A 12,647-nucleotide genomic window follows, 5' to 3' on the forward strand; every position below is an offset into this window, starting at 1 on the left:
GAGATCTCCAAAGATAAGGACCTTCCTCTATATGAACTCACATTCATCCAGCCCATTAGGCCCAACCACAAACTCATCACTCTTCACCAATTCTGCATTCCAATTCCATTTCTCCAATGGCTGCCTCCACCATGGCCCTCTCCTCCCCATCATTTGCCGGCACCACTGTGAAGCTTGGCCCCAATGCCTCCGACATTCTCGGTGGAGGACGGGTCAGCATGAGGAAAACTGGCTTCAAGGCTCCCTCCGGCAGCCCGTGGTACGGCCCTGACCGTGTCTTGTACTTGGGTCCACTCTCTGGCGATCCCCCATCCTACCTCACTGGAGAATTCCCCGGTGACTACGGCTGGGACACCGCTGGGCTCTCAGCTGACCCCGAGACCTTCGCCAAGAACCGTGAGCTTGAGGTGATCCACTGCCGATGGGCCATGCTCGGAGCTCTTGGCTGCGTCTTCCCAGAGCTGCTGTCCAGGAATGGAGTCAAGTTCGGTGAAGCCGTGTGGTTCAAGGCTGGTGCACAGATCTTCAGCGAGGGTGGACTTGACTACCTGGGCAACCCCAGCTTGATCCATGCTCAAAGCATTTTGGCCATCTGGGCCTGTCAAGTTATCTTGATGGGAGCCGTTGAGGGCTACCGTATTGCCGGTGGGCCACTTGGTGAGGTGACCGACCCACTGTACCCCGGTGGCAGCTTCGACCCATTGGGGCTTGCTGATGACCCAGAAGCTTTCGCTGAGCTGAAGGTGAAGGAGATCAAGAATGGGAGACTGGCCATGTTCTCCATGTTCGGGTTCTTCGTTCAGGCCATTGTGACCGGAAAGGGACCCTTGGAGAACCTTGCTGACCACCTCGCCGATCCAGTCAACAACAACGCTTGGGCTTATGCCACAAACTTTGTTCCCGGAAAGTGAGCGCGTGATTTGAGTGTGGTATTGGTTTAATGTACATTGATGTGAGCTGCTATTGCTCAAGAGTGAATGCTAATTATTATTGCGTTTTCTATAATTTCCCAATGATGCTTTTAGTTTTTAAGTGGAAAGAAAAATGAATAATTGTATTTTGGACAAGTTGGGCTCAAAACTAGATTTCACCCATAAAAGTCCCATAATTTATCGAAACCATATAAAATATGAAAAGATCAATATACTCTTTAAAACTATTTTGATTATTTTCTACCATGTTTGACAAACTTTTGATCTTAATTTTTTTAAATAATTAGTCTAAAAATTTATTACTTTTAGAAAACTATCTTTTTTAAAAAATATATCATTTAAAAAAAATAATTTTGACATATTTTTACTTTTTAGTTATTTTTTAAGTACATAATTTTAAAAATATATATTTTCTAATATGTTTGATTTTTTAATAATAATAATAATAATTTATTTTTATTTTTTTGGAAAATGGTGTATTTTTTTTTAAATCACTAAATTAAATTAAATTTTATTGAGGTTTAAATAAAATGTAAATTAATAATTTTCTATTTTTTTTATAAATGTCATTTTTTGAAAGATAAAATAGTCATATCATTCTTCTTAATTTTCACACTTTCTCTAAATCTTGGACTTAAATGGTGAATTTATATGGATAAAAACTTAATTTTTGGAACACAATTGCCTTAAAAAAAAAAAAAAAAGATAAAACATATTACTTGGCCCACCAGGCCCACCAAATTGTGGGCCACATCAACCCCATCGAGTCCATATTCATCCTCTGGACCTCTGTGTATCTATCATTATGAAACCCTATCGCCAGAGCAGGATGCCGCCACCTACTCCCCACGCCAATTTCTTTTCTTCACTGAAGCAGGTTGAGAAGAGACTAAAATCAGAAAGCCGCCCACCACAAGAAAGTACCTACACATCAACGCAATCTCTGAGCTCTCCAATATATCTCCACTGCGACCAGCCACCAAACACCACCTCAACCCTCCAAGACAGTGAAACTCCTCGAGCATTCCTCTCAGATTCCCCTGATTTCCTACCCGCCCATGAGGATTCCTCTCCATCAAACGGTCCATATCTCCCAGTACCGGCCAATGGGGTTGAAGATGATGTGGTGGATGACATCCAACTATTGATCCAACTATTGGGTTTATCAGAATGGATACAGGAAGAGCAAAAAAGCGTTGGTTTGGGGTTGAGGAGTGGTGATGATGGTGGTTTTTGCTGTTGTGAAGTTGGGTTTTATTCAAGAATTGTTGGGGTAAAGGGACCCAAGTGTGGAAAGGAAGTGGAGAGATTGGAGGGGTGGGTTAAGCACTTTTACAATGGTGGTGAGGAGGAGAGGAGAGAGCCTTTGAGATTGGCTCATATGCTTTTGGGTAAAGCTGTTTTTGATTCTGAGAATAGTGGTGGTGGTGGTGGTGGTTTTAGGGGTTTGGAGTTCCCTTCAACCATAGAGGAGTTTCTGCATAATGATCCCCCAACTCATTAAGCCAGCCATCCTTCATCCATATATTGTTGAAGTCTTGAAGAGAGATTCTTATTTGTCTATTTACTTATTTATTGATTTTTCGATTTTCTTTGAAGCTTAATATATGAAATGTATGAAGAGTATATGAGCTACTTTTTTTTTTTTTTTCTTTTCAAACTATTAATTGATGTGAAATGTGATGAATGGATTCACTCAAAAGAACTTAATGTTAGTTTAGGGGGTTTTGTTACAGGGTGGATATATCTTATCATACATATGTTCCATAAGAGGATCAAACATTTTGACATTAGAAAGCATTTTATCATAGATGCATCGTTCGAATGCTATACATTATAGTGAAAAAGATCCCTGTGGAAGATAGTTCAATAGATGTGATGACTTAGTGACTCCACTTGACGACAATGACGCACTCAAAAAGGAAGGCAACATATCAAAGTAAGACAACTCAATTTATTGAAGACTCGTTGGAAGCCTACACAATTTGGCAACTACACGACCAGATATAATGTATGCAACCAGTCTATTATCAAGGTTCATCAAGAGTCCAAGCAAGGTTCATTATGGAGCAGCTAAGTGGGTATTTAGATGCATTCAAGGAAGGAAGGACTACGACATATGGTACATGTCCATGTTTGACTCAAGATTGGTTGGGTATACTAACAGCTAGCAACTGTGTAAGATCAATAGATGATATAAAAAGCATATAAGGCTATGAGTTACACACTTGGCTTAGGAATATAAGCCATCAAGGTTGTGTTTTCCCATGTTATGTCCACCATATCAGTGTATAGCTGAAATACATTCCAACGAGGCTGGTGATAAATACACCTATACCATTTCTCTCTCGACATCTACCTCTTGTTTTATAACAAATAAGAAGGGTGTAGAGACAAAAAAAATGGTTGTTTAACATCTCCTTCCCAGCAAGGAAGAGAGCATTTCACATGGAACCAGGAACGACATAGCACAAGTCATGCTATGGGGAAAAGTGCCATCATGATGATGATGGTAATGGAGGTGGTATCTTTGCTCCTAGCTTCAAAAGACTGGACAGCACCTCATTCATGTCGGGTCGATCCCCAGGCTCAGTGCAGGTGCAAGACAAGGCCAGTTTAAGCAGCTTTTCCAGTACTTCCCCCTCCTTCGCTGTTACAATTGAAGCTAAGAAAGGGTCCATTATTTGAAGAAGCCTTTCGGATCCACTGGCAAGGGCCGCATCCACCAGCTGACGCAAGGTCAATGGCAAGCCATCCTCTGCTGCCAGTCCTGTTGGCCTTCTTTTTGTTAGGAACTCCATTACTATGATCCCAAAGCTGAACACATCGACTTTGGTTGTGAGCTCCCTCATGTATGCGAACTCTGATCAAAGCATAAACGTCTTTCATTAGTGTAAAGACCAAACACAAAAGTAGTCACAGGATGAAACTGAAACTTCTGCAATTGGAAAGATAATGAACTGGTTACCTGGTGCCAAGTATCCGATTGTGCCTTCAAATGCTGATGATGAGGAAACACTGCTTCCATCCTGGAGATGAACACCCAGAACTCGAGCTGTTCCAAAATCGCTCACATGGGCCTCCAAATCTCCATCCAAAAGAACATTAGAAGGCTTCAAGTCACAGTGGACAATGGGGAAATCATACCCTGAATGCAAGTAAACCAGCCCCCTTGCAATGGAAATACAAACATTGATTCTCTCCAATAAAGTCCACCTTGAAGGATCCACCCCTGGTTCATGTATAATGCTGTCCAAGTTCCCCTTCTCCATGTATTCCAGAACTAGAGCCTTTATTTTTCCACTTTCCCAAGCATACCCAAGTACCTTTACGAGGTTTCTGTGCCTGAGTCGGCTCAGGGTCTTCACTTCTCTATTGAAGCACTTATCAGCCTCAGCAGAGAACTGTTGCAAATTCAATTTCTTTACGGCTACAATCTTCCCATCGTCCGTTCTGCCCTTGTATACCGTACTCAAAGTGCTGGCCCCAATGACGTTTTCTGCACTAAAGAAGCCGGTAGCTATTTCTAAATCCTTTTGATTGAACCTCTTGAGCGTCAATGCTGAAGCATACTCTGGTTCTGGATTTTCAACTGTTTTTTGCTTTCTGAAGTACCGACAGAAGATTATAACAGAAAATGTGAGAAGCAGCAATACAATGAGGGATCCAAGTACCCCGAGAATCAACAGACCTTTCTTGGAGAATCGATGAGAAGCAGCTAAATGGCTCTTATTCCTGCATGAGCCTAGAAATTTGGTTCCACAAAGACCTGGGTTTCCCACCAAAGAAGATGCACTTACGTTTTTGAATATCCCAGTCTCTGGAACACGACCTTCCAGTTGATTGAAAGAAAGATTCAGCTGCTTCAAGGTGGAAATATTTGCATAACTCTCCGGGATCATGCCCTTGAACTTGTTCTGAGAAAGGTCCAGAGAGCTTAGATTCTTCATATTCGCTAAGCTTCCAGGTAGTCCACCATTTAAATTATTTCTTGAAAGGTTCAAGCTTGTAAGTACATCCATTTGGGCAAATGCCTTCTCTGGAACTGGACCAGAAAGCTCATTCACTGACAGATCAAGATTGAACAAGTTTCTGCAGCCTTGAAGAGTCTCTGGAATGCTCCCTGATAGATTATTGTTTGACATATCTACGACCTGGACCATCTCCAATTTCCCAATCTCATCTGGAATGGGTCCTGATAAGAAATTGTGTGAAAAGTTGAGATATATCTGCATGTTTTTCATACTAGCAATGACAGGTCCCGGTATTGACCCGACAAGATGGTTGTGAGAGAGATCCAAGATTGCCAGCCGAGAAAGACGAGCCATGCTTGCTGGGATGGATCCATTGAGCACGTTTCCATTGAGGTACAAGTTCAAAAGCGACTCAAGTTTAGAGACAGCATGTGGAATGTGTCCTGCGAACCGGTTGTCACCCAAACCAAGCTCACTGAGATGTTTTAGTTCAAAAATTTCCTCAGGAATTGCACCTTCTAGGGCATTGTCATCGAGGTACAGACCCTGGAGGAGAGAAAGCTTGGATAATTCAGGAGGAACTGTGCCTGACAAACTATTCCCATTCAGCTGTAAGGAGAACAATTGAGTTAAATTGCCAATCTCAGGTGGGATAGGCCCTACTAAGGAATTCTTGTGGGCTTGCAATCTTTGCAGATTATAGAGCTTGCCAATGCCTGGTTTCAGAACTCCACTGAAATTGTTCCTGGCCAAATCTAGGATAGCCAGATTTGAGCAATTGAAGAGGTCGTCAGGAATGTTCCCCGACATTTTGTTAACCCCTAAACCAAGGAAAGTAAGATTCGGCAACTGTCCCAAACCTTGTGGAATTTCCCCTGTTATCATATTATAAGCTAAACCGATGTTGACAAGATGGGTGCAATTGGTGATACTAGATGGAATGGATCCCTCTAGAAGGTTGTTGTGCACGGTCAGGTTCTTCAAATTATGAAGGGATCCGATATTGGATGGAAGCTCCCCTGTGAGGAAGTTGAAGCTCATTGACAAAATTGTCAAGTTTGTCAAGTTGGTTATCTGTGCAGGGATTTTCCCAGTGAACTTATTTGAATGCAAAGTTAGTACCTGCAGTGATCTCAAAGATCCAAGCTCAGAGGGAATAGTTCCAATCAACTCATTCTCAGAGATTCCTAAGTGAGTCAAATATTTCAGCTGGAATAAGGAGCTTGGAATTGTTGAATTTAACCTATTTTTGTACAACTTCAGAGCAACCAACTGGACCAAGTTTCCTAGCTCAGAAGGAATGCCTCCTGTAAATTGGTTGCTGTACAAGTTCAGATAGATCAGCTTCTTACACTGCCCCAGTTCTGATGGGATTTTTCCAGAAAGGTGATTCTCAAACAATTGAAGATATTCTAAGTTCGATAAGTTCCCGATCTCTGGAGGCATTACACCAGACAATTGGTTGATACTTAGGTCTAGAGATTGCAAATCTCCCAACTTACCTATGGAAACTGGTATAGGACCAATAATATTGTTGCTATATAGTACAAGGATTTGAAGATTAGCTAAATTTCCAATGTCTGTTGGGATGGTACCTGTGAGATTGTTGAAGATGATGCCAAGTCCCAACAAGGCAGTGCAGTTGCAAATGCTTTTGGGGATGCTTCCTTCCAAGAAGTTACTCCCCAAGTCTAATGACTGCAGATTTCTAAGGTTTCCTAGTTCTGGTGGAATTGATCCAGAAAGAGAATTTTGGAAAAGATTCAATTCTAAAAGCTGGGAGCAAAGCCCCAGCTGAGGTGGAATGTGGCCAGTGAATGAGTTGGAACTCAAGTCTAGAACCTGGAGGATGGAAATGTTTCCAAGGAATGGAGAGATCTGACCTGCAAGCTGCTTCTCCATCAGCGAGACCGATATGACATGATTGGATGAAAGGTCACATGTGATTCCAGACCAATTGCAGTGATGGTTGGCTTCACTCCAATCTGCAAGGGCTCCAAAGGGGTCGTCAGCAACTGAATTCTTAAAGGCCTTCAAGGCCTCATGTTCAACTTCTAAGCTTGGCTCCATGGTTAGAACTAGTGGTACCAGTACTAGAAATGAACAAATCAGGAATAGGATTAAACTGACTCTTTCAGACACCATTGCTGAAGAAATGCTCGATGCTAATGAGGAGCTTCGGCCAGAAGAAGCACTAATATACAACTTTCAACCCGTCAATCAATGACCAGACAAATCTTAACCTCCTCGAAATTAGCTGTGCTCTTTGCAAGTTGGCCTATCAACGCGTCGACTGTAGACAGACACCACTAAGCCGACGTACATATAAACCACTCGTGGTATTGAAAAAGCCCTCGAAGTGATTAAGACCCCAAAGGCAAAACCTGACCGACCCGCCTACCTCCATATCAAACCAAAATCTGTATGCTTCAATCAACCTCAAGTTTCAGTACTCAAACATGCATTTTAGCCTAACATCTCAAACTTAGCTGTCAAGGATCCTAATTTCCGTCATCGTCAGTTCTAATGCTGAATTTAGCGGTAAGTGTAGCATGAAAAGCCATGTAAATAGAAGACTTAAACGGATGTGAGATGGGTGAATCGAATCTGGGGGCCTTGTGGAATGTGAATGCATGAGTTTGTACTTACATGCTGGCAATGTCAGTGCTCGCCCCACTTGCAAAAAAGCGGCCAAAACGGATAGGCAGTGGCTGGAGATGGCCCAGATGGGGTTGGTAGTGATTGTTCATGACCTCAGATTCGTTGGGTCTATAAATCGATCACATCTTATTATTATATATCTTCTATTGAAAAACAAACTCATGTAGTATCTTTTTCTTCTATCTAACCAATCAATTATAGTTTTGATGGATTTGCTAAATCATTTCTCAAAAAGCACCCAATCAATACATTTTATAAATTATTATCAATTTGAAAACTATAAATATTTCGTTGGGTTATGAAGATTTTTTTTTTTTTTTGGTTGTGTGGGGGGAGCGGGGAAATGATGGTCAACTCTACTCTCACTCTCATCAATGGGGTGGCAAAACGGTATAATGAAACCATACATTTATTGGTTGAATATGGGTCTACTTCAATGTAGGTGGTACCATGGAGGACTATGTGGCCTTTGATTTAGAAGTCATAGCCTTGGTGGCCCAAGATCGATTCACTTGTGTGAAACTGTTATTGCAGTCCCAAAAGTTCTTGTTTTATTTTTATTAACCAAATTTTGAAACATTCCATGAATTCACTGATAATGTTTTTGTAGGGCATTATTGAGAAACTTCCCAATAATTGAAGAGACAAATGCAAGTATTTGTCTTAGCTTCAAATGGCTAGACTACACCTCAGTTATGTCGGGTCGATCCTCAGGCTCTGTGCTGGTGCAAGACAAGGCCAGTTTAAGGGCCTCTTCCAATACTTCCCCCTCCTCCTCAGTTGCAGTTGAAGCTAGAAAAGGGTCCATTATTTGAAGAAGCCTTTTGGATTCACTCGCAAGGGCCATATCCACCATCTCACGCAAGGTCAATGTCATGCCATCCTCTGCTGCCAGTCTTGTTGGCCTTCTTTTTTGTCAGGAACTCCGTCACTATGATGCCAAAGCTGAACACATATCCACTTGTTTGTGAGCTCCCTCATGTATGCCAGCTCTGATCAAGACACAAACACAAAAGCAATCACAGGATGAAACTGAAACTTCTACAAAGCTAAAGGTAAAAAAAAAGAAAAACAATGGTTACCTTGCGTGCCTTCAAATACTGATGATGAGGAGACACTGCTTCCATCCTGGAGATGAACACCCAGAACTGACTCTTTCAGACACCATTGCTGGAGAAATGCCTGATGCTAATGAGGAGCTTCGACCAGAAGAAGCACTAATATACAACTTTACCAGACAAGTCTTAACTTAACCTCCTCGAATTAGCCGTGCTGTTTGCAAGTTTTGCCTATGAAGGCGTACACTGTAGACAGACACCACTAAGCCACCACGTACGTACATATAAACCAGACGTTGTCCAATTCAAAACCTGGCCAACCCACCTATCTCCATATCAAACCAAAATCTGTATCCTTCACTCAATCTCAAGTTTCAGTCAAACATCAGCAACTTTCCGTCATGGTCAGTTTCAACGCTGAATTAATTAGGATGAGTGTAGCATGAAAAGCCATGTAAACGGTTGTGCGATGGGTGAACTGAATGTGAGTGAAATCCGGGGGCCTTGTGGAGTGTGAATGCGTGAGTTTGTACTTACATGGTGGCAATATCAATGCTCGCTCCACTTGCAAGATAGCGGCCAAAAAGGATAGGAAGGGATAAGGGATTCTACTCACAAGACTCTATATGGAATAGGGTTGGTGGTGATGCCGTGATGCTCACGAGTCATGACCTCAGATTTGTTGGGTCTACAAATGATTTATTTTGTAAATTTATGCTATCTTTCTATTCTATATAAGTTATCATATTATACCCGGAAATCACTAAGTTATATATATTTTATTCAATGTAACATGATATCCTTATGGGATGTACATAAAATCAAACAACCTCTCGTTGAGGAGTACCTCTCACAGAGTAACCCGTAAACCCGCCCAACCTAACAGCTTGGCTAAGAAGATATTAAACGAGTTTGACAAAAAGCTGAAATTTGCATGCATAGAAGAAGAAGAAAAAAAAAAAAAAAAAAAAAAAAGGAAAAAAGCCTAAAAAAAACGAGGATAAAGAAAAAATCTGTGAAAAGTACAGTTCCACTAAGCCGATCAATGCACAAATTTTGGTTATAAAGGGGGAACTAACCTCATTGTAATCCAAGAAAAAATTCCACTTCTAATAAAAGAGGCAAAAAGCTTTTACATCTCTATATACCTAGTTTGTCCGATTCCATCTTTAACATACATGTATCTTAGCATATTTTGTTCAGTTTTAAACGGCATAAATTTTTTTTTATCTGTCCATGGACAAGCTTACCCCTATTATACGTTTAACTCTTATATTTCAGGTTTTATTTTTTAAAGTATGTGGTTGTAGTCGAGAGGTTTTTCTTGAGAGTTTTATTGTTATAATTTTTTTTTTGTTTTGTTTTAATAAGTGAATTCTTGAGTGTTAGCACATTTCATGGATATGAAAATGACATGGATTGTCGTATCCGACTAAAAATCTTATATTTTTATTTTATTTTAGGCTTGTGTATGTGGTTTGGTTAACATAATCTTCACTATTAATCATTTTTAACAATATAACGGGCATGGAAAAATTCAAACCATTGAATTATAAACAATAGTGTGGACCCCGCATTTCGGCTCATGCATTTCCCATTCGAGCTCGATTTTGATTTAAAAAAAGATTTTATTTACTAAAAAGAATTGACTTGGAGTCGCCACTTATTTTTGTTTTATTTTTAAAGGGTAACAAAATAAGAAAGAAAACCCTAAGTGCGACTCCTTATTTTGGAAAAGGTGATCTACGAAAAACCGGATCGGGCTCGGGGGTCAAGTTGCTTATTGGGAAGGTACTGTAAAGACCGTAGCATCTCTCTAAGTCCTTAAAGTCGGGTCTCTACTAATAAAATGAAGCTAACATGGCAATCAATAGGAAAATCAATGGATACTCAAATCGATTAGGCGCATATGGGAATCGAAACATGCAATAGAGGATGAGCAGAATAGGAATGGATGCATACTTGGGCCACGAACGAACAGTGCACTATCATAGAAATGGAATCAATGCACAATTAAGAAATAATCTCATGCATGTCAAAGAGCAGGATGTATGATAATCCAATCAATCAATCATAAAGTCACCCATGTTGGGCCCCCACCAAAGCCCGTTTATTTAACATGACTTAATACCACAGATTCCATTATTATGAAATTATGAAAAATTCGTACACGCTTACTAAAACCAAGAGGAGCAGAAGATCGTTTGAAAGCCAGAGCGGAATTGAAACTATTTGGGAGAAAATTAGATTTTTGAATTTTAATTGAAAAATTGGAATCTCGAAGATCACTGGAAAATTGGAGTTTTAGAGTTTATTTGAAGATCAGACTTTTAGAGATTGAATGTGAGAATGAGAATTTTTAGAAATTGAATTTGAAAGAGGTTGGAATTTTGAAAACGATTTGAGAGTTCGGGATCTTAAAGAAAGATTAAGTTGCGAAAATTGGAACTTTGGGAGTTAAATTTTGAAAGAAATCAGAATCGTAAGTTATTTGAGAAGTAGAAATTATGAAAGTTGATTTATGAAAATTGGAAATCTCGAAAATCATTTGAAGACGAACTTTTTAGAAATGAACAAATAAAATGGTAATAAAAATAATGATGATAACAAATGAGTAACTGGGTAAATACGATAATCGGAATATTAGGAACTGAAAATTAAGTTCGAAGATAGGACACTTGGAATTTTAAATAGCTAAATTTAGAAATCGGAAATTTGAAGAATTAGACTTTAATGATTGAGATTTTTAAGAGAAATAAATAGGTAAATATGAAATAATATTACTAATTAATCAAAACGATATTTGGACGGATGAAAAGTGAATAGTGAGATTTGTGAGATTAAAAAATTAAATTGGAAAATCGGATTTTGACAAAAGTGATATTTGAACGGATGAAAGTGAATAGTGGGATTTTGAAAATTAAGTTTGAAAGTCTGATCTTTGAATAATTGAACTCTAATTATTGGAATTTTTAGAAGAAATAAATAAGTAAACGTGGAATTTATAAAATTGAAAATCAAATTAGGACGTTGGGTTTTTGAAGAACTGGACTTTAAATAAATAGATAAGTGGGGGGATAATAATTCTAATTGATAAAAATAAGATATAGATGAATAATGGAATTTTTAGGATTGAGAAATTAAACTAAGACATAGGATTTTTGAAGGATTAGGCCTTGGAATACTAGATAAATATGGGATAATGATTCTAATTGATGAAAATACGATTTAAATGGATTATTGAGATATTAAATTGAGGCATGAGATTTTTGACAGATTAGACTAGATAAAATGGGATAATGATTCTATTTAATGAAAATAAGATTTATACGAATATTTGAAAGATTGAATTAAGGCAGGGGATTTTTGGAGGATTAAGCTTTAAATAACTAAGTATGGGATTATAATTCCAATTGATGAAAGTAAGATTTAAACGAGTCGTTGAAAAATTAATTTAAGATATTGGATTTTTGAAGGATTTAGACTTTAAATAACTAGATATATATGAGATAATGATTCTATTTTATGAAAATAAGATTTAAACGAACTATTGAAAAATTAAATCGAGACATGGGATTTTTGAAGGATTTAGACTTTAAATAACTAGGTAAGTATGAGATTATAATTCTAATTGATGAAAGTAAGATCTAAACGAGTCGTTGAAAAATTAAATTAAGATATTGGATTTTTGAAGGATTTAGCCTTTAAATAACTAAATGAATATGAGATACTAATTCTAATTAAAAAAAATAACATTTAGGCAAATAGTAGAATTTTAGGATTGAAAATTAAATTATGAATTGGATTTTGGATAAGTAAACTAATATAGGATGATAATACTAATTAACAAAAATAATCATTTAAACCGAATAAAAAGAATAGTAGAATTTTTAGGGGTTTGAAAATTAAGTTACGACATCGGGCTTCTGAAGGATTGGATTTTTAATTAGTAAACTTGTATAGGATGATAATACTAATTAATGAAAATAACATTTAAACGGAATAAAAAGAATAATGCGTTA

The 12,647-nt window shown here is 38.5% G+C and overlaps 2 protein-coding genes across 2 annotated transcripts; one reads left to right on the plus strand and one right to left on the minus strand.

Annotated features, from left to right (window-relative positions):
- Positions 1 to 1,005, plus strand: LOC100241745 (chlorophyll a-b binding protein of LHCII type 1). Its single transcript, XM_002275039.3, has one exon. It carries the CDS (start codon positions 117 to 119, stop codon positions 909 to 911), a length of 795 nt encoding a protein of 264 aa, XP_002275075.1. The 5' UTR covers positions 1 to 116; the 3' UTR covers positions 912 to 1,005.
- Positions 1,006 to 3,430: 2,425 nt separating this feature from the next.
- On the minus strand, positions 3,431 to 7,051 carry LOC100253808 (LRR receptor-like serine/threonine-protein kinase FLS2). The gene is made up of 2 exons (NM_001319280.1): positions 3,901 to 7,051; positions 3,431 to 3,795 (listed from the first exon to the last, which is right to left on the minus strand). Exons 1-2 carry the CDS (start codon positions 7,049 to 7,051, stop codon positions 3,431 to 3,433), a joined length of 3,516 nt encoding a protein of 1,171 aa, NP_001306209.1.
- Between the last annotated feature and the right edge of the window lie 5,596 nt (positions 7,052 to 12,647).

This window comes from Vitis vinifera, chromosome 10 (assembly GCF_030704535.1).
Source record: "Vitis vinifera cultivar Pinot Noir 40024 chromosome 10, ASM3070453v1".
Lineage (NCBI taxonomy): Eukaryota > Viridiplantae > Streptophyta > Magnoliopsida > Vitales > Vitaceae > Vitis > Vitis vinifera.